This window comes from Fukomys damarensis, unplaced genomic scaffold, assembly GCF_012274545.1.
Source record: "Fukomys damarensis isolate Sample0158 unplaced genomic scaffold, DMR_v1.0_HiC HiC_scaffold_16, whole genome shotgun sequence".
Classification (NCBI taxonomy): domain Eukaryota; kingdom Metazoa; phylum Chordata; class Mammalia; order Rodentia; family Bathyergidae; genus Fukomys; species Fukomys damarensis.
In genome coordinates, this window is record NW_022900928.1 from 65,331,776 (window position 1) to 65,359,154 (window position 27,379).

The following is a 27,379-nucleotide window of genomic DNA, read 5'->3' on the forward strand; positions in this document are numbered from 1 at the left end:
AGGCGCAGAGCTAGCCTGGGCACTGGTAGTTGGGAAGCTACAGCCATTGTACTCTGTGGGCAGTATATCTGGCTTGCGGTTCATATCTGTGCAGGAGGCCTGGGGGTGGCGTGGCAGTTGCAATTCTTGCTTGCCCTTCTTACTAAGCACATGACACATGGTGTCACCCATGCCCCCCAGGCCCTCAGATGTTTCCTGCAAAGTAGGAAGCAATGCAGTTCTGCCTACCTCTGTCGTGACTGTGAGGTATAATGAGGCAAAGAGTACAGAAGTCCTTTGTAAATGGGGACACGTTCTTCTCTGGCCTCATTTTCAGTGAGATACTTTGTATGTGTGTGTATGTGTGCCTATGTTTCAAAAAAGTTGAGTGTTCCGGGTTGTATGTCAGTGTGTGCCTCTGGGTGCATCTGTGCCTACACAGGGCAGGAAAGTTTGGCTTCCCTTGGAAGATACTAGCATCTTAACCCTATCCTGGGTGCCTTCTTTTAAATCTAAATGCCCTTAAAATTACTTTCAAAAGTCATGTCTCCATATTGAGCCTCAGTGGATCAAATTTTAAAAAATAAAACTGTGAAACCATGGGTAAATATTTATCTGTTTTTCTAATAAAAATAAAGGTAAACATCATAAATGGAAGTGACAAATAAATGTAAGTTCTATAAAAGAAAACACGAAGGTCCATCAAAAACAGAATTAAGAGACAAGAAGTCAACTGGTAAACACTTGCAAATGATATGATATGATATTAAATGGCTATTCTCTTAATATGTAGAGACTGCTTAGAAATTGAGAAGAAAAAAAAAGAGCAACCTAAATAGAAAAAAAAAATGAACTGAGAATTATCCGAAGAAGAAAAAAATAGCCCAAACACTCCCCCCTTTTAAAATAAAAAATAGAGCTGGCAGAAAGGAAAACAAATCAAAAAGCAAACTGAGGACAGCCACAGATGTACAGGACCATGCTGGTGGTCCGTACGGCGCCACAGGTAATCTGCAGTGCGGGTGGACACGTGTTGGTGCAGACGCTTTGAAGGGCAGTTTGTAAATGTGAATGCAGACCTGTAATAATATTTACTCTTTGGTGACCCAGGAATTTCTGTAGAAGTTTACCTTAAGAAAATATTAAAATGTGTGCATCAAGACTTTCGTGAAGAATGTTTTTGTGAAGAAGCATTATTTATAGGGTGAAAATTTGAATGATACAGTAAATATAAAAAAAGGGACACTTGTTAGATAATATACATAAATGGCCATTCAAGATCATGTTTTAAAAGACTATCTGATGGCATGGAAAAGTACCTATGTGAGTTACATGAAAAAAGCAGGTTACATACTATTGTATAGAATTTTATAAAAAGAAAGCAAATCCCAATCCATAGTATTTGTGCAGATCAAAGACTAGAACACTATGTACTAAAACGTTACCAGTGTTTATCTTTAGGGAGTGAGAGCACAAGCATTGTTTACTTTGCTCTTTATTCCTTCAATATTCTACAGAATTTTCTGTAATAAAGTTGTATTATTTTTAGAATCATAGAAAACTAACAAATGTATTTAAGTCTTTGGTAAACTTTCTACCCAGACTCTGGGCCACACCCCTCGTATTTCACCAACAGCCAGTGCCATGTACACTTTCTACTCAGAGGTGTCCGCATGTACATGTTCACACTCCACCCCTGGCCTGTTCTGCACGCCCAGTCTTATGTCGCCTGCTGCCATCCCACACTCATGCCTTCAATACACGTGTGTCCTCACCCCTAGCATCCCTGCCCAGAGCTGTCTTATAAATGAACTTGCAACATAGCTGTTTAGAATTTGGAATGCATATGTGCAAAATAACTGGGTCCCTGGGTCCCTCACTGAGTTCAGCCTACTTCCTGTCCCTTCCTTCTCAGTCCTTCCAAATGGTGGAACCCAAGTCCTCATCAGACCTGAGACACATCTGAAGACATGGATGAAAACCGACTGGACAATACCGAGAATCTATTCTCATCAGATCAGTGGGAAATCTCCCTTGGAAAGGGAAGGGTCCCACATGCTTAGGACATGAAGAGCTCGAAAGGAGGGGCCTGGCTGCAGTTGGGGTCTCAAATATCACCCAAGGCCCACGTGTTTAAGGCTTGATGCCAGCCTGTGGCACTATGGGACATGCTGGAGCTTTAGGAGATGGGGCCTAGTGGAGGAAGTTAGTTCACTGAGGCCAGGCCCTTGAAGTGGATATCAGGAGCCTGGCCCTTTCCTGTCTCTCTTTTTGTTTCCCATCTGCCACGAGGTGACCATCTTGCTCTACCATGTGCTTTACCATGATGCTGTACTTTGCCACAGGCTTAAAGGCAATGGGGCAAGAGGCTATAAACTGAAATCTTGGAAACCATGAACCAAAATAAACCTTTCCTCTTTCTAAGTTGATTATCTCAGGTATCTGTCATAGTAACAGAAGGCTTATTAACATAGTCCCGGTGACTCCAGCAGCAGGAAGAGAGGACGGGGACTGAGAGCTCTGTTCTGGGGCCTGGGAGAGGATCCCAGACAGCTGACTGGGAACTCCTGAAGCCTGAGCTAATGAGGAGCTCCTGACACCACCCGTCTCTTTGAAAGACTTTATCATCAGAGGAGGAAACAGCTATGAAATCCCAAGCCAGAGAATGACTGCTTTCTCCCATCAGTTATGAAAGGAAACTTCCTAATGTCTACAGTGTTACAGTTACTAGGCTGCTACTTATTCACTCATCAAACATGTATTAGTGACCGGAATGTTCCTAGCACATTATTCCACAGCTGGGGACCTAAAGATAAAAGGGTGCTGTCCTTGTCCTTCCAGGGCCTTAGGGACCGTGTAGAAGACAGATACAAGAACTACCATCCAAGAATGCCATCCAAGGCCTTCAGGTGTGATGGAGGAGCATGCCATGCTAGGACGAGGGGCGGCAAAGGCACGCAGGTGTGCAAGGCAGAGTGGGCGTCCAGTACAGTCAAAAGCCTGATGTTGTGACAGCCTAAAATGTGTGTAGATAGGGGAAAAGGAGCAGAAGACATGGATGAAAACATTGATTGGAAAATGCCAGGGGTGGCTGCAAATGTGAAGTGACTAGAAGGTTTTTTTTTTTTTTCAGCTTTAATTGAGTTTATTGGTACATTTTAGGGATACAGTACAGTTACATTCACTGTTGGGATCTTCTACCTCTACGTGACAAGTCTTTGTGTGACTGGAAGTTTTATCCTCCATGAGTGGAGGTGTCACTGGCATAGGAACGCAGCAGTGGTAGGAAGCTCTCAGCTACCATCTGTAGGCCCCGTGACCAGTACTTCTCCTTCATGCATACACCACGGAGACTCATGCACACAAGGACCAAGAGATGTATGTGGGGCTAGTATAGCAGTACCAGGCATTTAGCCCCAAGAGGAAACTGCCCTCCCCCAAGCCTTCCAACCAGGATGGATAGCACAATGGATAAATAAATGGGACAATAGGCACAGCATCAAAGACTACATGGAAGAGAGAAGGAGTGATCTATAACCCCAACTATGTGGATGAAATTCATAAATGCAAAATCCTGTGAATAGAAGCAACGTGAGGACAGGACTCCATACAAAGGGTAAAGGGGCAGTGCTAATCCTGCCGCTGAAGTCAGGTGGGGGTGTTTTCCTGGTGGGGGTGGGGAGTGGCTGGAAGGGGCACCAGCTGGCTTTCCAGGGTGTTATAAAGTTCCCTGTCCCCTGCTCTGGGTGCTGCCACCTGAGTGTGTTGCACACACTGTATTGCATGTGAAGTGGTGGCCAAGAGGATGGTGAGGAGTGGCTCAAGTCTCTGCCTGCCCTAGGGTAGAGAATTCTGGCCTCACTAGTGAGGAGCCAAGCCCCCACTACATGGAGGGTAATTCACAAAGAAAGGAGAGAGGTACAAGAGGCAGTGACACAATTACTGAGTCATTTTAGGGCAGCTCTCCTGGTGGCCCAAAGCTCACCCAGCTGCTGGTGCTGATGATGAGCTGTTGGTGGAGGAAGAAGCCGGCCTCCTCCTGCCCCCGACCTGAGCCCATCTGTGACAGTGCTCACGGCCCTTGGTGGGCTGTCATCCTCACTAGACTGGTAGCCACTCAGTCTGCACCCGCTCCCACCCCTAGAACAGGTGTGTTCTGGAGAAGTTACTTGGCAGGGCCTTGCGCACGTGTGGCTGGAGATCAAGAAGAAGCAGGGACATTATATGGGATAGCTTCTCTTTCCTCCCTGTGGGGACCTCCAAGTACTTCGTGTAAGGGACAAAGCTAACCCTCTACACTGTGCCTTTGCTGAGGCTGCCCCTGTGCCCCCAGGTTGGGGCTGATCCTCAGATTCTGTCTTCTCCCCAAGCTTTCACCCAAGAGGTGCCTGTGCTCTCTCTGCTGTGCCCCATTTTTCCTCCTCCCATAGCTGGCTCTTCGCTGAGGCAATCACTCAGGGCAGAGCTCCAGCAGCATGTCCAAGCCCAGCTTACCCTGATCAAAGGTCAGTTGGTCCCCAGTCACCATCCCTGGGGCCTGCTAGGAGGTTCCATAATCAGCCAGACCAGAAGGGCTGAGATCGGCCTTCCTGTTTCCCTGCCCTCTTGGTTATGATCTCTTGGTCACTCTTCAGAAAGAGCCTCCAAGGCTTGTGACAATGATGCAGCCTCGAGCAGAGGGCTGACCCAAAATGGACAGTAGGTAAGACTTCAGCCACTCTGGGGTGACAGTGCCCATTCTGAACTACGATTCCATCTAGAAGTGCAGATGCCGGCAACCCCAGCGTTTTGTCTGGAAGCCAGTGGATCCTGTGTTTTCTCTATAGAACTTTTTCTTTGTTCCCCATCATTTCTAGAATCCCACTTACCGGCTGGCCTGACCCAGGACTCGAGCAGAAGATGGTGTACTTGCGGATCACGCCATTGGGCTTGGTGGGAGGGAGCCAAGACACCACCACACTACTAGCAGATGAAGGGACGGCTTTGATGCCAGCAGGGGGACCTGGAACTGAGCATGGAGAAAGCCTGGTCAGTTTAGAGAAAGGAGGAACACAGGAGCACCAGAAGCCCAGGGAGCTTCCTGAAGGTGGCCTCTCTGAGCTATGGTTCAAAGGGGGTAGGTTTCCAAAGGCAAACAGCTGGGGGAGAATGGTGATCATCTGGGGCCTGTACCAAAGTTGCTGAAATGCAGTTCCTGGGAGTGGCCAGTTTTCAGAACTGGTTTTGGTTTTTGCTTGTCAGCCTGATAGTCTTATCTTTGGTTGGAGAATTTAGTAAATTTATTTTTAATGAAATTACTGGTATATTTGGACTTAAATATACCACTTTACCAAATATTTCTGGTTTTTTTCTAGTCTGTTGTTTTTCCTCCTCTAGTGCCCCTTTTTCAGATTATTTTAAAAGTTTCATTTTGAGCCAGGTGTTGTGGTGCACACCTTTAATCTCAGCACTTGGGAGGCTGAGACAGGAGGATCACTATGAGTTTGAGACCAGCCTGAGCTACATAGTAAGTCCCAGGTCAGTCTCAACTACATAGTGAGACTCTGTCTCAAAAAAAAAAATTCATTTTTCTCCTTCTATTAACTTGACTATTATTTAACCTTACATTTTTTTCATTAATTTTATTGGTAGAGTCCAGTTACATTAATCATTGGGTTCTTGTACCTTTACATGATGTTTCTTGGTTCTTGTTTTTTCCCCATTCCCCTGCCCTCCCTTCACCCTCTCCACCCTTCCCAATTTACAAAGACTGTTTCCATTTTTCCTTTTCTCATATTTTTTCTTTTCCCTTCTTTCCTTTCCCCTACTCTTCCCACTTCCCCTACTCCTTTAGACCTTTTCTTCCTATTTTACATTATCAATTATTCAATTTAAGCCTTATTTACACTTTTAATTTTTTCACACCAGAGAAACTATTCAGTATTTACACGTTTGTCCTACTTATTTCACTTGAGTATGGCCTCAATGTGCATCTATTTATCTATAAATGTCTCTAGTTTCTTGTTCTTTATGGCTGAGTAGTTTTCCATTTTATAGAAAAACTACATCTTTGTCCAGTCTTCAGTTGATGGTCAACTGGGCTGTTTCCAAGCTTTAGCTATTACAAACTGGGCTGCTATAAACATGGGTGAGCATACATCACTGTGATGTGATTCTTTTAATTCTTTTGGAAAAATACCCAGCAGAGGGATGGCTGGGTCAAATGGGACCTCTAATTCTTGTTGTTTGAGGTATCTCCATATTGATTTCCATAGTGGTTGCACCAGTCTGCATTCCCACCAACAATGGAGAAGGGTTCCTTTCTCCCCACAACCCCACCAGCATTTGTTATTGTGTGATTTTTTTTATAATGGTACCAGGGATCAAACTCAGGTCCTTGTGCTTGTGAGGCAGTCGGTGGAAGCACTGAGCTAAATCCCCGGCCCAGATGACCATTTTTGAATTGGGTCTTTATATTTGGGAGGTCTGATTTTTTTGAGTTCTTCATATATTCTAGATACTAGACCTTTGAGGAACAGCTGATAAAAGTTTTTCCTCACATTGTAGGTAATGGTACCAGGGATCAAACTCAGGTCCTTGTGCTTGTGAGGCAGTCGGTGGAAGCACTGAGCTAAATCCCCGGCCCAGATGACCATTTTTGAATTGGGTCTTTATATTTGGGAGGTCTGATTTTTTTGAGTTCTTCATATATTCTAGATACTAGACCTTTGAGGAACAGCTGATAAAAGTTTTTCCTCACATTGTAGGTTGTCTCTTAGCTCTCTTGGTGGTTTCTTTTGCAGTACAGAAGCTATTTATTTATTTATTTATGTTACTAGGGATGGAACTTAGGCCCTTGTGCTTGTGAGGCAGGCGGTAGAACCATTGAGCCAAATCCCTGGCCCCAGAAGCTTTTTGATAAGATGAGATCCCCGTTGTTGCTTCTTTGTTCCAGTTTGTTGATTCTAGTTCCCGTGCTACTGAGGATTTGTTCATAAAGTCTTTTCCAATGCCCATGTTTTCGAGAGTTCTACCTAACTTACTTTCCAGCATGTTTAGTGTTTCTGTTTTAATGTTTAGGTCTTTAATCCACTTGGATTTTAGTTTGGTGCATGGTGAAAGATAAGGGTCTAGTTTTAATCTTTGGCAGGTTGAAATCCAGTTTTTCCAACACCATTTATTAAAGAGGCTATCTTTCCTCCAGTGAGGATGCTTGGCTCCTTGTTTTCTGGCTTCCATTGTTTCTGACGTTAGCTGATAATCTTAATCTTATTTTCAGTCTTCCTCCCTGTGATTGCTTTTAAGGCCTCTCCTTTCCTCTCCCCTCCCCTCCCCTTTCTTCTCTCTGTTCCTTCTTCTCCCCTTTCTCTTCCTTCTCCTCTTCTTTCTTCTTCCTCTTCCTCCACCTCTTCTCCTCCTCTCCTTTGCACCCTCCTCCCTTCCCCCTCTTTTTCACCTCCTCCTCCTTCCTCCTCCTCTCTCTCTCCTTCCCTCCCTCCAGTTTTAATGTAATATGCTTAGGGATAGATTTCTTTAATCTGTTGTCTTCAGAGCTTGCAGAACTCCTTGAGTTTTTGCTTTCATATCTTTTGTCTATTTTACTACGTTTTCAGAAATTTTATCTTCTGCTCCATTCACTTTTGCTCTCCTGTGAGGTTTCTTTTCACTGACTCCTCTGTGTACTGGATACTCAGAATGGCGTGTGCAGCGGCACTGGCACCCCCTGGGAACATGTTAGAAATGCAAAATCTCAGCTTCCACACTACACCTGTGAGCTGGAATCGAATTTTAACATGATTCTGGGTGATTTGGATACATATTCTAGATGAAGGTTCACTTCTCCATGTCTCTTACCTGCTCTTACCTTTCCCGTTCATTTGTCTTTAAGTGCTCACCTGGGTATTTTCCTGTAATCTATGTTCCATTTCATAGGTTATCTCTTCAGCACTGTCCAATGCATTATTAAACTCGTCTACTGGGTTCTAACTTTGAGCTATTGTTAGTTTTTATTTTCCATTTCCATTTGACAGTTTCTCTGAAAATTATAATCTTTCTAAGCCTAATTGTCTTTTTAACTTTATTTTTTATAAGTACATATTTATCACGTTTTTTTTTTTTTTTTTTTGGTACCAGGGATCGAACTCAGGACCTTGGGCTTGCAAGGCAGGCTGTGGAACCATGAGCTAAATCCCTGGCCCATTGTCACATCACTGGTCATGATCATCACAGGGAATTTGTACCTGTACCTAACATATCTTAATTCTCTTTCTTTCCCATTCCCTTCCCCCTCTTCAGCCCTTTTCCCCCTCCCAAGTTACACAAGTTTTGTCTCCATTTTTTCCTTCTGTTTTCTTTTTTTCTTTTGCTTTTCTTTCCTCTCCATTCCTCCTCCTTTGTTCCCCTTCCCATTTGAACATGTTCTTTCTACTTCCCAATATTTACCCTCTGTTCAGCATAATTGTTTTTTTTTCAGCTTTAATTGAGTTTATTGGTATATTTTAGGGATGCAGTACAGTTACATTCATTGTTGGGATCTTGTACCTCTACATGACAAGTCTTGATTCTCATTTTTTCCCCTTACCTCTGCTCTCCCTTCACCCCTTCCTCCTCTCCCCATCTACAAACACTTTATTTTCATCTTTTCATTCTCTCACATTTTTTTCTTTTCCCTTTTTACTCTTCCCCTACCCATCCCACCTTCCCTACACCTTTAGCTCCTTTCTTCCCATTTCTAAATGTCAGTAATCTTATTAGAAGCTTATGCATTGTTACAGATTATTTACACCAGTGAAACTATTCGGTATTTACACATGTGTGACTTATTTATTTCACTTAGGAGTATATCTTCAATATGTATCCATTTTCCTATGAATGAATCTATTTTCTCATTCTTTATGGCTGAGTAATATTCCATTTTATAGAAAAACCACAACTTCTTTTAAAGAGTTTGATAATTTCACATTTGGAGCCCTTGTGGATCTGTTTTTTTAATCTTTTTTTCTCCCCTGAATTTTGTTCACGTCATCCCTATTATCTTTTTTTCTATGCTAGGCGCAGGATTTGCCAAATTCTTTGTAGAAATAACCTAAGACCGATGATGCCTTTGTGAAGAGTGGACTTGTGTTTGCTTCTGACAGCCGAGGCATCCCAGGTCCCAGCAATCTGGGTTGTCTCAGTTAGTTTGGGACTGAGATGCTTCCAGCTGAGCTGTGTACTTTGGTCCACTTCTACCGCTGCGGTGAAAGTGTGGTCTGTTCTTCATGGTCTCAGGTCAAAGTGTGGGGTGCTCACAGATGATACAAGTGCGTGGCAGGCCCTGTCCCCGGTGCATGCGCTTCTAGAGCTGCTCTCAGCCACGGCTCCAGATTCAGCAGATGTCCCCCGGAGAAAGGGCTGTTATGCATGTCAGGTTCACCTCCTGGGCCTCTATTTTCCTTTGGATCCTGGCCCAGTAGTTCCCTCTCTTGCCAGCTCTCAGATACCTTCACGGAGGTGTTTGGAAACATATTTCATCAGATGTCCTAGCTGTCTTCAGCAGGTGTGAGCCACACAGCCTGCTATTCCTAGAGGTGCAGCACCACTTGCCTTTGTCCTCACAGCTGCTGCCCTGGCACAGAGCTTCCTCCTCTGCCTCCATCAGTAGCCCCTCCTCCCCTACCCACTGCCTGTGTCCAACAAGGATTACCTTCCTAAAACATGGGCTAGTCATGCTTCTTACTCAGTTAAAGGTTTCTGAAGTGTGGTGTTGTTTGGCAGTGAACCCATGTGGAGGTTCACGCTCTGGCCTTGACCACAATAGAAGTTCAATGGCCCACCTGTAGAGGACAGAAAGGTGACTGGGTCATGTCGCCTCCAGGATTGGATGGGACCAGGCTCTGGGCACCGTCTTTGCTCAAAACAAGAGCAGGTGGCTCTGCCCAGAGCTGTTCTGGGAAGCTGTGATGGGGCATTAATGACAGGAAAAGTAGGGCAGACAGGTTGTTAAGTGTTGAATTGCTCAGAGCTTAAAGATAGTGGAGGGGCTAAGGCAGGGCAGGGAGATTCAGCCAGGCTGGGGACTGATCTGGCCCCTGAGCTCTGGGCTGCAAATGCAAATTCTTCCCATCACTCCTAGCCTGAGTTCTTTTTTTTTTTTTGGTACCCGGGATCGAACTTGGGACCTTGAGCTTGTGAGGTAGGTGGTGGAACCACTGAACTAAATCCCTGGACTCTGAGTTCTTCTTCAATACCATATTCCTTGAAGAAACTAAGGTTGAGTAAGAAGGAAGCCAGGATGCTAATGATGGCTACTTTCTAAGTGCCCTCTTCACAACAATTCTAAGAATATAGCACCTGGCTCAGAGCACTATGAAACATCTAAGGGTCTAATGTGTTGGTATATGCTGTAACCATAGTACGAGGGAGCCTGAGGCAGGAAGATCTCAAGTTTAAGTTCAGCCTAGATGACATGTGAGACCCTATCTCAAAAAGAAAGAAAGAAAGAAAAAGAAGTGATGGAGGTGTGGGAGTGGGTGGGGTGGGGAAGAAAGTGGACCCGGAAGCAGGAGCCCAGAGGTACATGACAGTTCCACACAGCACCCCGTTTGAATGGAGCCCCTGAAAGTGTGCAGCTCTGGGTGCTAGTCTGAAGTCGGCTCTTCTCCAGTCCCTTTCCTTCTTGGGCTGAGTCAGCTCTTAATTTCCTTTCCCCTGCCCTTCCTTTGTCCTTCTCCCCTGAGTTTGGTCCCTTCACTCTGGTTTTCCTCTAGCTCTGCACTGATGAGCAAGGACTTTGAGACCATAGTTCTGTTTGGAGGCACATCTCATTCCCTTCCTCGAGGGTCCAGGAGTATCCTGGAGTGATGCGCAAGTCCCCAGCCCAGGGTGTGCTGGGCTCCCTACACTGACCTCAACCTCTGTGTCTAGAAGGAATCAGGATCAACCTTGAGGAGCAGTAGGTGCCATAGGAGTGGGGGAGAGAATTTCATTGGCCAGTGAGTGACTCAGTGCTTCAGAGGGCAGGGGCAGGGGAGGGAAATAGTGGACTGGATCCTTATGCATCACTCCCAAGGCATTTCAGCATGACCCATGATCAGCGGTGTCCTCCCCAAAGCTGGACCTGAGTCCTCCAAGCCACATGACCGTGGCTCAAAGGGGCAGGAGAAAGGGTGGTGCTTCGTCTTGTCTTGCCCTGGGGTGGAGCTGGGCTGAGCAGCGGGGTGGCTGCAGGCTGGACTCACCATCCTCCTTGGTCTGGATGTAGAGCACGCTGCTGCGCACGCCGTCCCCGGCCTGGGTGTAGGCCAGCACCTGCACGCTGTAGTTGGTGAACTTCTCCATGCCTCGCAGCTCCACCCGCTCCCGCGTCGTGGTGATGTTCTGCATCTCGCCCCACTCTGTGGAGACCCTGTCCCTGAGTGCGGCGGCTCGGCCCTGCCGCCACTGTTGCCCTCTGTCAGCCTGGGCTCCAACCTTGAGAACTAGAGATGCCTCCACCTCAAGGTCCCTGGGAGGAGATCTGGGCCACTGTCCCCAAACTGTGTCTCTCCCTGTGTCCCAAACAGGCCCAAACACTGGCCCCTAGCTGACTTTGTACCAACTTCAACTTGGCAGTTGCTCTACCTTTCTCCAGCTCCTCAGTTGTCCCTGAGGCGTGTCTCTTCCTGCCACACACCTCCCTCCCCGGGTGAGGGACCCTGCATGGCCTGCCCCCAGCATCTGTTCTTCCTGCTGCTCGGCTACTCCATGGGCTGTCAGCTCTTGCTGGGCAGTGTGTCCACCTGCAGGTGACGCATGGCAGGCTGAGCCGCCTCCCTGGCCTCTGAGGCCCCTGGCTGTTCAGTGAGGATAAGGGACTATGTGGCCATCTGCTTTTCCCTCACTGTTGAGGGCACAGCCAGCCATGCCCTGCTGAGAACCCGAACAGAGAACCTGGGGGAAGCTGATGGGGCTGATGGCCTCAGCCAGGAAGGCTCAGTGAGGACCCATCCTCTTTGTTCTAACGAGGAACTTCCTGAAGACCCCAAAAAAAGCTTAAGGAGAGAGTAACATGGGAGGGCAAGGGCCATGGGAGAAGAGACAGCTTCTGAGCCTCCCATTGCCTCTCACAGCCCTTCCAGAAAGACTGGCTGAGGACAGGCCTTGCAGAGATGAACAACTGCAGACGGACTCCTGGCACCTTGCGGTGACCTAGGGCAGGGCCTGGCCAGGGGAGGGCAGAGTTCACCAGGGCCCAGAGGTGAGAATGCTAAGCCTGCATGAGGGGACTCCAGTCAGTGCAGGAGGGAGCTCAGAGGCCTTGGCATAGGCAGCAGGGAAGACCCTGCGTCCTTCTCTTCCTTTTTGGAGGACCCGGGAATCCAGCTCATGCTGTCACCGAAGAGCAGGGCACAGGGGCAAAAGGCTCATGTCTTGGGAAGACAAACTCATTTCCCCCGCTTGAGCTCAGCTGAGATGTGTAAGGGCGTCAGTAGACATTTGGATAGTTTGGGATGCTGAGTCGCTGGCTCCCTTTGCTCCCCTGCACTCCACCTGCACTCCTCGGGGCACTCACCTGCACCTGCCCTTCTGCATCCCTTTCTGCCTGCCTGACTCCAGCTGGGTGTGGCCAAGGGCAGGCTTCCCAAGGTGCCTGTAACCTGGCTCCTGCTCACCCTGCCAGGCCCAGGTGGTGCCGGCATCAGCTTGTGCCAGCCTCGGCTGCCCACCCTCCTTCGCACCCATCATGAAACTCTCCAGTTGCCCCATTTGAGCATACCAGCTGCTCCTGTGGGACAGGACTGATTCGGTCTTGAAAGCCTAATATTGGTATGTTCAGTTAGAAAAGCAAACGTGCTCCAAATAACACCCACATATACTGGGAGCAGCTGGATGTCTCCTTCTACCCCTAGAGAGAGAGAGGTGGCCATGCACACTACCATCCACCCTGTGCCAGCTCTGGCCCTGGAGAAGTGGATCCTGAACAGTTCCTTCACTTTCTCTTGGCCTCCTCACCACTGACCTCCTTGCGGCCTCCTGCTCCACTTGACATGCATGGGAAGATGTTCAGCTCTAAGCCTGGGAGCAGCGTCTGTCACCGTGAGACCCACCGTCAGTCCCAGCAGACTACTCACCCCCATCCACGTAGAGTGACCAGAAGATGACCCGATAGCCTTTGAGGACGCCATTGAGGGTGCTGCGAGGGGGCTCTGACCAGGAGATGACAGCTACATCAGAAGTGATGGACAGGGCCCGGACGTTCTCAGGGGGCTGGCTGGGCACTGCACGGGATGGGGGAGAACCAAGTCAGGCAGCGATGTGAGTGACAGCACAATATACACATTCTGGGTTGGGCCCTGGGTTAGACAAGTGGAAGGACCCGGTGACTGTGAGCCTGGAGGCTGGGCCACGCACGAGTCTTCTTTCCTGGAGATGAGCATAGACAGAAAGCTTTAGAGATGTGGCTCTTGCTCCCTGGGCAGCATTTCCTGGTTCTTGTTAGATGTGGGGGAAGGGGAGGAACTCCAGGTATAACCCCTGGGAATTCACCCCTACACCACCACAGCCAGGTCATCCACCTCTGCTTATGGGAGCAAAGCCTGGGAGCTCACATTGGCCCTGGACACATCTGTATTTTAATATCTCATCTGATGGCTGCCAAAGCCTCTGTGTGCACTGATGAGGGATCCGAGCCAAGGTCTGGCCCTGGGGATGCCTGTCCCAAGTTTCAGTCCAGGGAGTCTTAACTAGTCTTGGTTTGAGGGAGAGGAGCTATCACAGAGGCCTCTAGGACTCCCGAGACAGTTACCCTCTGTCTTGTCCCTGTACATGAACATGCCAACATGATCTGAGGCCAACTCAGGTGGCCCACCTGACCTAATCCCCTCTCTCCAAGAGCTCCTGCTGTATTTCACCTTGGTTCCCTCATCCTGCATTGGCCCAGGTGCAGCCTGCCTTTCTGAGATGACAGATTGTAGCAGCAACAGGCCTCAGGCCCCATCTTGGCTAAAGGAGAACTTTGGTGGCACTTCCTGCTGGCTTTTGAGGAGCTAGGGACAAAGGGAAAGAGACAGTCTGCTGCACTGTTGAATGGGAGAAAGGAGGCACAGGCTGGAGGGAAGGTAATTAGATCCCATTGCCCCACAAGAGGCAACTCTAATTTTTATGAGCATTTAAATGATAATACATCATCCTAACGATCCTCTTTGAGAATGATTATTGTTTCATATTACTTAGGTGTAAAAATATAAGCACCATGTAATTAGGGACCCAGTGTAATAAACTAATACAGATCGCCCGTTTGAACAAAATGAAGGTAATATAATTATGGAAAAGACACTCTTGCTAAGGCAGGGGCCCTTGAATACCCCAGGAGGAGTGCTAATATTGCTAGGAAACGATCAGGATCTGACAGGCTAACAAGGGCCTTAATTAAGTATGAAAAACTGCTGAGCAAATGCTACTGGAAACTTTCTTTCCCCTTTCCTTCTTTGTTTTGAAAAGGGCTCTGAAGCCCATGCTGATTGCTCTCCTGCTGGAAATTCTAGGGGCCACATTGGCCAGGGAGGTGGTGTTGATGGAGGCTGTGTTCTGGCCCACCTAGGGGATGAGACCTCTGGGTTAGACTGGGTGGCACGGCCTAGGCCAGGGCTAGCTGTTTCTTGGACAGTCCATTCTGGAGCATGTTGTGTCCACATCTCTCATCCCTGCCTCCAACCTTGCTTCCAAACACAAAGAGAATAGGACACAGTGGAGCAGGAAGAGTAAGGGACCAGGCTGTGTCCTGGATTCGGATCCTGGCTCTGTTAGTTACTAGATGGGTCATTCTGGACAGGTCACTTAACCTCTGTGAGCCTTGGCTGCCCTTTGTGGATAAGGACCCAGCTGTGGTTCTCAAAGCTCCCTGGACCCACAGCAACATCAGTCTTCTGAAGGCAATGTAGTAGAATTGCAAGTTCTTGGCAAGTCCTCAGACCTGCAGCAGAGCTCTGGACTGGGCCCAGCCCTCCAAGGGTGTTCTGAAGAGACTCAGGCTTGAGAACCACACTGTTAAGGAACTGCTTGGATTAATACCACTGCTGTGAAGAGGTGGCAAGCTGATGTCCCTAATGTAGCCAGGCCTGTGGCCAGTATCTCCAGGTGTCCATGTAGCTCTCTCCACATCTCTGCACGTCTTTCTCCTCTTTTGTGGTCTCCCTTTTTCTCTGGGGCTACTGAAGTCAGCCCCACTCCAAAGCCCAGCTTGTGCCTCAGAGCCACGAGATGAGAATCTCTGCGGTCCAGGTGTGAGCATCACTCTGTTGTAAGCTCCCCAACAATTTTAATGTATAGCCAAAGTCAGGGACTCTCAGGTGCTTCTGACCTCATACATATTCCCTCCTGGGAGCTGTATTTCCAAGGGGGAGAGGGCAGGAGAGGGTGCTGCTTAACTACAGGAATGGCTCTCAAGTGATTTTATTTGGATACGCAAAGTGGGGATGGCATCATGCCCTCCAAGTGTCAGCCTTTCCTCTGTCAGGTGTGGGTTAGCAGCCCCAGGCTCCAGGCAGGTTTTATTTTCAGACTCCAGTTTGGGGTTGTGGTATCAACAAGAAAGCTTTGAAGAAGACTCTCTTCTTTTTCTGCTTTCTGTGGGGCTTTGACAAGCTTGGTCCCATCTCTGGGAGCATCAAGGACACATCTCCTATTTTGACCTGGTGCAGGCTCAGGTAACAGCTGAATAGTTACTCTGTGCTTAGCAGGAATATTTCTGTTTCCTCCTGATCTTCTCCCTCTGGAGAAACGGAGCCCCTTAATTTACTAATCAGAGTGTGGAGTTCTCTCCAGTCATCAGAAATTAAGTTTTTAAAATTGGGCTCTAAATCCTCTGCCACATGGGTGATGGGATTTAACTCTATAGTCTCATCTCTGGCCCCTCAAACAGATGACAGATTCTAGCCTAGAAGTACAAGGTTCATGGACTTTTGCGCTTTCCCCAAGAAGCTGTAAAGGAGGAGAAACAGGACCCAGGATGTGGAGGGAGGAGCTTTGTCAGAGAGAAGGAATAGTGGGTAATAGAAGAAGGGAGATGCACAGAGGGAGAGACAGGAATATGGACAAGAGCTCGGACGGCCCGGCAGGTACACAGGTAGACTAAGGGGCAGAGAATCAGCAAGCGAAGAAGGAGCCACTCAAACAGGCTGGGAGGCCTGGAAGGCTGAATAGACCAGGCCCCCTTCAAGGAGCCATGAGCAAGAAAAGATGAGAGGATCCAGGGAGTTGGTGTCATTCACAAGACCAAGTTGTGCCCAGGAACAAGTGGAAGGACACACATGCCCTCACTGGGAGCCCTGTCTGTGTCCGAAACAGTGTTTGTGACCACCCCCGCTCTCACCCTAAGGTGGCCCTCACCGTCCTCCAGGGTGGTGGCATTGATCTCGCTGGAGGAGGGCCCTGTCCCAGCCCGATTGAAGGCCTGGACCACCACCCCATACTGGGCGAATTTCTTGAGGTTGTCCAGGGTGTAGACCTCGCTGTCACCAGTGGCCTTCATCTCCACGATGCTGTACTGTCCATTGCTTCCAGGGCTGTTCTCTCTGTAGCCGATCTGGTAGCCCCGGATGACACCGTTCTGCAGCTCTTTCTTCGGTGCCTGTGATTATAGGGGAGGGCCAGGGACAAAGACACACAGTGACATTCTGAAAGAATGCTGTAAAAACCAAAGTCAGGTCATGTTGTCCCTGACACCCACTACTTCTCAGACTGTTTTCTCTGTCTCTCTCTTGCCTTCTGTGCTGCAGCAGACTGATCTTTGCTGCTCACACCAGGCTCACCCCCATTGTGGGAGATGCTCCTCACTTGAAAACCTATGGTGGCCCCCTGCCCTCTAAAATGTTTCTTCTTCATGGTGACATGAGCTCCTTACTGCTCCTACAGCACTCTGATTCTCTTCCCGCTTTATTTTCCTACATGAATTAATCTGACGTGCTATAGATTTTACTTAGGTGTTTGTCTGCCCTACCAGGGTGTAAGTGCCATGAGGACAAAGAGTATTGTCTGTTTTGCTTAATGTTGGATCTCACACATATTTACTGGGACTAACACATATTTATTGAATGAAAGAATGAATGAAAACGAATAAATGAATGAATGAATAGGAATAGTATGTGGCATGGCTCAGGGGTGTGGGAGAGTCAGAAACCAAAGGCAAAAGCGATCTGATGGAGAGGAAAGTGAGCAATGTGTCCTGAGATCCCACTTCACACCCACTAGGATGGTCATTATAGAAACCAACCAAATAATCAACCAAGAAACAATGCAAGCACTGGAGAGGATATGGAGAGGTTAAAATGCTTGTACATTGCTGGTGTAAATGTCAAATGGTGCAGCCAGTGTGGAAGTCCGTTTGGTGGTCCTTCAGGAGGTTAGACATGGAGTTTACCATATGATCATGGAGTCCTACTTCTGGGTATAAACCGCAGAAAATTCAAAGCAGGGTGCCCATCCCTGTACACTCATGTTCAAGCAGCATTATTCACAATAGCCAAAGAGCAGAAGCCACCTAAGTCTCCACAGGAAGACAAACGGACAAACTTACGTGATGTACACATACAATGCAATATCATTAAAGGAAGGACTTTGGACACACGATACAATATAGATGGATATTAAAGTCATCATGCTAAGTGACACAGACTAGTCACAAAAGGACAAATGCCATATGGTCCCACTTACAGAGGTATTCAGAACTGGCATATTCACAGAGACAGAAAACAGATTTCCAGCGGGTGGGAGGAGGGGATAAGGGAATTCCTGTTAAACAGGTACAGGGCTTCAGCCTGGGGATGATGAACAAGTTCTGGCAACACCTAGTGGTCAATGATCCATACTCTTAACTTTTTTCTTTTTGGTACTGGGGATCGAACTCTGGTCCTTGTGTCTGTGAGGCAGGTGGCAGAACTCAAGCTTGGTCCCATCTCTGGGAGCATCAAGGACACATCTCCTATTTTGACCTGGTGCAGGCTCAGGTAACAGCTGAATAGTTACTCTGTGCTTAGCAGGAATATTTCTGTTTCCTCCTGATCTTCTCCCTCTGGAGAAACGGAGCCCCTTAATTTACTAATCAGAGTGTGGAGTTCTCTCCAGTCATCAGAAATTAAGTTTTTAAAATTGGGCTCTAAATCCTCTGCCACATGGGTGATGGGATTTAACTCTATAGTCTCATCTCTGGCCCCTCAAACAGATGACAGATTCTAGCCTAGAAGTACAAGGTTCATGGACTTTTGCGCTTTCCCCAAGAAGCTGTAAAGGAGGAGAAACAGGACCCAGGATGTGGAGGGAGGAGCTTTGTCAGAGAGAAGGAATAGTGGGTAATAGAAGAAGGGAGATGCACAGAGGGAGAGACAGGAATATGGACAAGAGCTCGGACGGCCCGGCAGGTACACAGGTAGACTAAGGGGCAGAGAATCAGCAAGCGAAGAAGGAGCCACTCAAACAGGCTGGGAGGCCTGGAAGGCTGAATAGACCAGGCCCCCTTCAAGGAGCCATGAGCAAGAAAAGATGAGAGGATCCAGGGAGTTGGTGTCATTCACAAGACCAAGTTGTGCCCAGGAACAAGTGGAAGGACACACATGCCCTCACTGGGAGCCCTGTCTGTGTCCGAAACAGTGTTTGTGACCACCCCCGCTCTCACCCTAAGGTGGCCCTCACCGTCCTCCAGGGTGGTGGCATTGATCTCGCTGGAGGAGGGCCCTGTCCCAGCCCGATTGAAGGCCTGGACCACCACCCCATACTGGGCGAATTTCTTGAGGTTGTCCAGGGTGTAGACCTCGCTGTCACCAGTGGCCTTCATCTCCACGATGCTGTACTGTCCATTGCTTCCAGGGCTGTTCTCTCTGTAGCCGATCTGGTAGCCCCGGATGACACCGTTCTGCAGCTCTTTCTTCGGTGCCTGTGATTACAGGGGAGGGCCAGGGACAAAGACACACAGTGACATTCTGAAAGAATGCTGTAAAAACCAAAGTCAGGTCATGTTGTTCCTGACACCCACTACTTCTCAGACTGTTTTCTCTGTCTCTCTCTTGCCTTCTGTGCTGCAGCAGACTGATCTTTGCTGCTCACACCAGGCTCACCCCCATTGTGGGAGATGCTCCTCACTTGAAAACCTATGGTGGCCCCCTGCCCTCTAAAATGTTTCTTCTTCATGGTGACATGAGCTCCTTACTGCTCCTACAGCACTCTGATTCTCTTCCCGCTTTATTTTCCTACATGAATTAATCTGACGTGCTATAGATTTTACTTAGGTGTTTGTCTGCCCTACCAGGGTGTAAGTGCCATGAGGACAAAGAGTATTGTCTGTTTTGCTTAATGTTGGATCTCACACATATTTACTGGGACTAACACATATTTATTGAATGAAAGAATGAATGAAAACGAATAAATGAATGAATGAATAGGAATAGTATGTGGCATGGCTCAGGGGTGTGGGAGAGTCAGAAACCAAAGGCAAAAGCGATCTGATGGAGAGGAAAGTGAGCAATGTGTCCTGAGATCCCACTTCACACCCACTAGGATGGTCATTATAGAAACCAACCAAATAATCAACCAAGAAACAATGCAAGCACTGGAGAGGATATGGAGAGGTTAAAATGCTTGTACATTGCTGGTGTAAATGTCAAATGGTGCAGCCAGTGTGGAAGTCCGTTTGGTGGTCCTTCAGGAGGTTAGACATGGAGTTTACCATATGATCATGGAGTCCTACTTCTGGGTATAAACCGCAGAAAATTCAAAGCAGGGTGCCCATCCCTGTACACTCATGTTCAAGCAGCATTATTCACAATAGCCAAAGAGCAGAAGCCACCTAAGTCTCCACAGGAAGACAAACGGACAAACTTACGTGATGTACACATACAATGCAATATCATTAAAGGAAGGACTTTGGACACACGATACAATATAGATGGATATTAAAGTCATCATGCTAAGTGACACAGACTAGTCACAAAAGGACAAATGCCATATGGTCCCACTTACAGAGGTATTCAGAACTGGCATATTCACAGAGACAGAAAACAGATTTCCAGCGGGTGGGAGGAGGGGACAAGGGAATTCCTGTTAAACAGGTACAGGGCTTCAGCCTGGGGATGATGAACAAGTTCTGGCAACACCTAGTGGTCAATGATCCATACTCTTAACTTTTTTCTTTTTGGTACTGGGGATCGAACTCTGGTCCTTGTGTCTGTGAGGCAGGTGGCAGAACCACTGAGCTAAATCCCTGGCCCTGATCTATACTCTTAAATGTATTTAAAGTCGTAAATCTTATATGTATTTTACTCCGACTAGAAACAAACATACAAAAACAAACAAAAAACACTCCCTAGAAGAGAGCGCTGATCTTCACTGGGTGCAGGCCCCACTAGAAGGCTAGAGCTGTGTGGCTCAAGGCACAGTGGCCACCTGGGTGTTCTGAGGCTGAGGCCTGCAGCCAGGCCCTGATGATGGGGCAGAGAGGACACAGATGTGGAGGTCAGAGGAACCTGGGGGAGTGGAGGACTGATAACCACCCCCAAGGCCGGGCGAACAGAGAAAATTCCACCAACGGCGGTCGGGCTGGGAAAACATTCTCACCCAGCCTTGAACCCTGATACAAAAACAGCCAACCACAACCCCACACACAGAAACACTGCAAAAGAAAACATCAACACATAAGCATTCACCAACACACACACACATACACATGCACACACACAGGCACACACACAAATGCCAATGTGTTTACTTAGGTTCACACACTGGCCCACAGATAGACACATTTAAACTTCCAAGTAGAAACTGCCTCCTTTAGTGACTGGGCTGCCCGTCTATAAATTGAGGCAGAACAGCCACTCCAGTGCATATAAAAACAGCTTGCATCAGGGTTTTAAAGACAATGAAATTAATTTAAAAGTCCACCTTTTATTGTACTAAAAAACAGTGAGATCAAGAACAATTAAGTTAGTAAAACAGTTCCATTGCTTTTTTTAAATTCAATGAATGTTTAAATGAACTGCATTTTAAACTCACTGTTAACTCAATAAGATGAAGTTTTTAATTTAACATAATTGTTTTGAACTCACTAAATAGGTGTGTGCTTTTAATTGACTTGACTTTTTGTTATTGCCTAAATGATGTTTCTCTCTGCACTTGGGCAGTCCTGTGTGCTAGTCTGTGAGGGGAAAATGCCTGCATTTGAGTCTTACATCTGCACATGCAGTCTTACATGGGCACACACGCACACACACATTTGTCAGAGACACAAACGCATTTTCAAAAGCCTGACAATCTCGTCTGCACTCTAACACATACTCTCATATTGCATGCACCCACATGCACACAGTATGGTACTATAAACACCATTACACAATGATGTGCATGCCCAATATCCAGGCCTTTTGTGCCATGACATATACCTGTATGCATGACCACACCTGTATACATGACCACATCAACATGGCATATGTACCCCTGTACACACACATGTATATCCAGAACGCATACAAATTTTTACAGATCCCTCCTCCCTCCCTCCTCTTTATTCTCTCCTCTCTCTCTCTCTTCCCCCCATCTTCCTCCTCCTAACACATACATTCACGATTTAAATCAATCTTAACAATATTTCTCTAAAGCATTAAGAAATCAATAGGGCTGATTGCAAATTTATGTCATAAAGCAGGGGTGATCCATCTTGTGGAAAGAGTCTTAAAACGAAGTGACTTATCTTTCAAGTGAATCTTTATTTTTCATTAATCTGTTTCTCAGTGTTAAAAAAAAATCCCCCGAGAAGTCAGCCCCAAAATTTATTGAGCAGCTGGTTCATTCTGAAGTTCTAACTTTCTAATCAATTTTATTTTTCATTATGAGACTTTGGAGAAATAAATCTGATTCTAAATTTTTATCGACCTCTGGGTCAGATATTGTAGCCAAACATCTCAATGCTTTACATAGGTATTCGTTTCCCACCCCCATCTCCCAGCTCCCTCAGCCTATTCCTAGGAATTAGTTCTGGGGCCAGGACATACACAAGACTGGAGATTTGGTCTCTGGCTTTATCTCCAGTTTCTGAGGAAAGCCTTGGAACCCAGATCTGATTCTGCAGAGGAATCATGGTTCCAGGGATTTCCTAGGGGGCTCTGCGAAGGATCAAGGACCCAGTCCCTGCCTCACCTTTCTCTAGGGAGGGGAGGAACCAGGCAGCTGCTTCTGTGTATGTGTCTTACTAAGGAAAATGTTGCTAGGACTCTGACTCTCTTCCATGTTCAAATCCACCTTTCCAAAGAGCCCATAAGAGGAACTAATACACCTGCCTTTTCCTGACAGGAGTCAGAGTCATATATACTCTTGAAGGATTGATCTTTCATGAAGATGATGCCACCCTCAAGGCTCATGATTGAGGAACAGGGACATTCCAAGGAGAACAAAGAACAGCCCTAAGAAGACAGACTTTTCTACAGCTCTGTGCAGTGGGCTGCTGTGAGGTGATGAGGCCAGCGCTCCAGACTACAGACCTTCACATCCTACACCTGACACTACCTGACCAACCATGGAGGAGTCACCTTGCATTTCTGCATCCATAGCCTCCTCTGACAGATAGGATGGAAATGCCTTCTCTGTGCATCCTCTCAACCGAGGAACAGAGAGAAGGCCAGACAAGTTTGCACAAGAGCAAGCACTTGGAGACCAGAAGGTATAGAGCAATAGGAAGTGATGGATTGTCAGCCTGTAAGTGTGCATGGTGGGATATGCCCAAGGGCCAGAGCCCCCAGGAAACCATTTTTCAGTTCTACTCGTTACCCTGCCCAGCTATGGGGTCTCCTCTTAGGTAACAAATTCATTCCCTGGATCTCACAGATCAAACCAAGTGGCTGCAGCAATACTGGTCTCCCCTTCCATCACGGGAGAGCAGTAATTTTCATCTTGATGGTGTATGGGGCAACTTTACACAAAACCAAATCTAGCTCCTGCCCTCCCACAACATATGGTGGTGGTGGAGCTTGAGGATGGGCCAGTGTAGCTGGAGAACTGTCCTCCTCTTAGCACACATACAGTCTTCATCCCATTTAAGGCGCAACCCCACAAAAGACACAATGGGAGAGGAGCAGGGATTGGTGAGGAGATCTGATTTTGACTGCCCTTTCCCTCCACTATGAGTTTGCATAAAAGGAAGCACTTGGAGACTGGAAGGCACAGGGCATGGGCATTGTATGAAACCAGAGATTAGCAAACCTGTTGGAGCTTCATACCTGGATTGAGGAGGAGGAGATAAGACAAAACTCAGTTACCTTCCAAGTCACTTGGATGCTCTGTGAGGTCACTGGCTGCAAGGTGACATCCATGGGAGGCCCGTCAGGAGCTGGAGTACAGAAAAAGCAACAGATGAGTCAGATCTTGCAGCAGACAGAATCTTATATCCTCACTCCCATTGTCTTGAGCTGGAGTACAGCTGGAGAGGAAGGAGAAGCTCATTTAGGGATAGCAGAGAATCTTGATTTTGGTTCTTCATGCTGGTAATTGATTATTAGCATTTGTTATGCCGTTTTTTACTTTACAATTATTTGTAAAATTGTGCATATATTTTTGGGATTTTCTTATTTGACAATAACAATAAAATACAGCAAGAGAGATCTTTTTATTTTTATTTTTTGTTTTTTTTTTTGAGACAGAGTCTCATTAGCTGTGTAGCTCAGGCTGTCCTCAAAACTCATCATGTAGACCAGGTGGGCCTCAAACTCATGGCAATCTTCCTGCCTCAGCCTCCTGAGTGCTGGGATTACAGGTGTGTGCCACCACAGCCAGCAGCAAGGGAAATCTTGTTTAAATTTTTCTAAAACTCTGTGTCAAAGACCTAGAAAATCATCCAAGGAACTAGGACTGCATATACTGCAGATCCAGCAGTGATACCTTGGTTCATGAACTTAATTCTTTCCACGATTCTGGCTGTAAGTCAAATTGGACAAGAACTGAATCAAATTTCCCCATAAAGCCAACACTGAATCTAGCTATTGAAGTTGATGTGGTTCCAGGAACATGGAAAGAATTAAGTTCATGAACTGAGGTATCACTGTATCTGTATTTTCCAAAGAGACTGGACCAAGGAAGTAGAGCAGAACCACGGACAGCTCCAAAGGGCCCAGGGTCTAGAGTCCTACTTACAGCAGGGTCAGGAAACAAATAAGCAAAATCAGCCTCCAGTGATTCCCAGGCAGATACAAACAAACAAACAAACAACCATTGGGATCAATCTCATCCTCTCTTTCAACCACAAGCCAGTTGCCAGTAGACAGGGCTGGTATGGATTCCTCAGTGTCCTTGATCTCCAAGACCATGGGCAGCAGTTGCAGGGCCAAGGGCTCACCAGCCTCCTCTGTGCTGATGGTGAGCTCCTTGCTTGGCTCGCTGCGGCCAATCTTGTTGAAGGAGTACATGCGGATGCTGTACACAGATGCTGGGTGCAAGTCCACGATGTTGGCCTGATTGATGGTGGGAGAGATGTTACGTGTGGACTGCTTGAAGTCCCAGGAATCTAGAGAGAAGACACCATTTCAAAACACATTCAGGCAAAATCCAGCATCCCTACTCTGCAGCAGTCTCCAGCCCATGCCACTCTTAATTGGATTTCCAGAGTTGTCCAGTCCACTGAGGCTGCAGAGAGAAGGTAAAGTCCTAAACAACTTCACAGGGAGTACAATGAGTCTGTCTCATGAAGCTCCAGCTTGGGAAAAGCCAGACTCTCTTCTGCCACCAGCCAGCTTGTGAGCTGAATCTCAGACAGGGTTGGACAAGGTATTTGCCAAGGTTCCTGCCAAGATCACCATTTCCTTGAAATTCTGGAGGGTCTGATTGTTTAGTTCCCTTCTTCCTGTGTCTCTCGGTACATCAGTGACCTGTACTACCTTTGAGATATCCCATCCACACAACAATCCCTGTGCAAAGGGAGAAGCCAAGCCTTCTTTCCGCTTTACCTTTTCTCTGTGTGCTTTTACATTTCCCTGCCTTGTGCTCTTGTGAGGTGGTGGTCTTGAATATTATGTGTCAGGGTTTGAGGGAGCAGATCAAGTGCCAGAGGCCCTAGCCCCAGCTCCACTCTCTTTCCTATACCAGCAGGGAAAGGATAGTACTCTGAGTCTTTCAGATCAGGGACCAGCAAAGGGATTAACATGTTCACAATTCATCCAAAGAGAATGGCAGTTCATTCCTGGACTAATGTTTAGCAAAACTGTAGAATGTGAAACTACCAGATAAATGCCACTCAGGGATACTGTGATGGTAAACAGCCTGCATCTCCAGAGGAATTCAGCCATTCATTCAATATATGCTTGCTGTGTACCTACCAGGGGATTCCAAGGAAAAAATGAGAAGCAGTTGCAGTTACAGCAAGGCTCAGCTAGGACCTTCCAAAGCCAGAATTCTTAACCAGATGCCTTCTTTGGCACTTTACTTTGAAAAAGAAAAGGCAAAGCACAAGGAAACAAGCTGATAGAGGGTTTCAAAGTGTTTCCAGGTCATGTCTGGGTATCACTATTCAAACTAATTTTCTACACCTTTTAAATCCTCTGTAGAGCACCCTGAAAAATTCTCAATTGAAAATGTTAAATTATACTCACTAGTTTAATTCCTAAAGCAGGAAAGGAGGCTAGAACATTCTAGGAAAATTTTAAGAAAATATAGTTTTAAGGCTAATGCCTGATGAATCAAGAGAATCCTATTTTCCCCAAACTCAGGATAACTGAGATCCTCATGCTTTTTAAAACACCACTCTCAGCTGCACAGGCTCAGCATCTGTGAAGGGCACTGGCCCAGCTCCCATCTGTAGTTTTGCATTTAATTCTCTCGTTGTGTGAGCCAAAGGAACAAAATGGCAGGCTGCTGATGCTCAGAAACACATTATTTTCTTCTTGTCTTTAAAAACACCCCAGTCACCCAACGAGTCACTCTGTGGCTCATAGGTTAAACCAAAATTGCAAACATGCAGGCTCCTACCTGCTGGGGACACCTCTTTGATTTGGGATGGAACAGGCTAGTAATGTGGAGCAGGTGCTCACTTCTCTCTGTGGCATCCCAGGAGCTGGTGCCAGCTCACAAATCACATTTGATTTGCCCATGTTTATAGGAGAGGGAGAATGATCAGAAGTCAGTGCATTCATTTTTGATGAGTGAGGGCAGAGGCAGGAGGCTCATGGGATGTGTCTGAAAGCAGAAGGGCTATGAAGAAGCATTACTAACATTTGCCAGGCACCTGTATCATGCCCGGTGCACCAGTGGTCACCTTGAACGCTCCCTGTGATGTCAGTGTTATATCTCTGTAGTATAGATGACCTCCACATCTCCAAAACCAATTTCCCACTTAACGTCTCAGGTGTGTTCAACACTTAGAGTTCTCTCTTTTTCTTGAAATACTTTTCCCTTGGCTGCTTCATAAAGTCTATTTTTTTCCCTTATGTTTTGGGTCAGTTTTTCTGTCTCTGAGCAGGTGCATCCTTTTCTACGGGCCATTGATGGTTAAAGGAGTCCATCTGGGAACCTCCAGGTTCTATCCTCTCCTCTCCTTCTCTCATGCTGCACTTTCCCCACTTACACCATCTAGTTCCATTTACACACTGACAACTTCCAGGTCTCCATACAGCCCTGGCTTCTCCTTTGAACTCTGGCCTTTCAGAGCCAACTGTTTGCTTGATATTTCCTTCTGGAGGTTCCAAAGACACCTCAAACTTAACATGTCCAAGACACAGTTCTTGACTGTACACTCAGTCAATCCATCTCCTTCCTGAGTTTCTCACCTGGGAATGGCACCACCAGCCATCCTGTGTGCCAGAAAGTTTGGTGCTATTCTGAACTCTTTCTGTTCTCTCCCTTGCTATCAAGCCCAATATCCTTTGTGTCTCTTGTAGCTCTTAAATATCACCACATGCCTCTACTCTATACCTAATCCCAGGCCAGGCTACTGTCACCCCTCATTTGGACTAGGAAAATGACTAGCCTCCAGTGTGCATCCTTTGTCCCCTTCCACTTGTGCTGGCCATTATTAATTCTGTGAAGAGGACTGAGCCCATCTCACAGGGCAAGTACTCCATCTTGCCCTTGAGGTGGTTCCACATAAAACTCTTCTTCTTCTTCTTCTTCTTCTTCTTAGCCCAATATCCTTTGTGTCTCTTGTAGCTCTTAAATATCACCACATGCCTCTACTCTATACCTAATCCCAGGCCAGGCTACTATCTAGCCAGCCTCCCAGCCTCCAGTGTGCATCCTTTGTCCCCTTCCACTTGTGCTGGGCATTGTAGCCATTATTAATTCTGTGAAGAGGACTGAGCCCATCTCACAGGGCAAGTACTCCATCTTGCCCTTGAAGTGGTTCTCCCAAAACACAAATTGGATACTGGCATCCCCTCACATAAAACTCTTCACTTCTTCTTCTTCTTCTCCTTCTCCTTCTTCTTCTCCTCCTCCTCCTCCT

General features: G+C 46.9%; 1 protein-coding gene across 4 annotated transcripts in view; it reads right to left on the minus strand.

The window, feature by feature from the left end:
* Positions 1–27,379, minus strand: part of Dscaml1 (DS cell adhesion molecule like 1) — a 299,015-nt gene that overhangs the window by 13,849 nt on the left and 257,787 nt on the right. For all 4 annotated transcript variants that reach the window (XM_010629475.3, XM_033764362.1, XM_033764363.1 and 1 more), the window contains 6 exons: positions 24,284–24,451; positions 23,211–23,281; positions 18,604–18,844; positions 13,050–13,196; positions 11,178–11,333; positions 4,848–4,987 (listed from right to left, as the gene is read on the minus strand). In XM_010629475.3, coding sequence (XP_010627777.2) covers positions 4,848–4,987; positions 11,178–11,333; positions 13,050–13,196; positions 18,604–18,844; positions 23,211–23,281; positions 24,284–24,451 — 923 coding nt within the window. The remainder of the gene's footprint in view (positions 1–4,847; positions 4,988–11,177; positions 11,334–13,049; positions 13,197–18,603; positions 18,845–23,210; positions 23,282–24,283; positions 24,452–27,379) is intronic.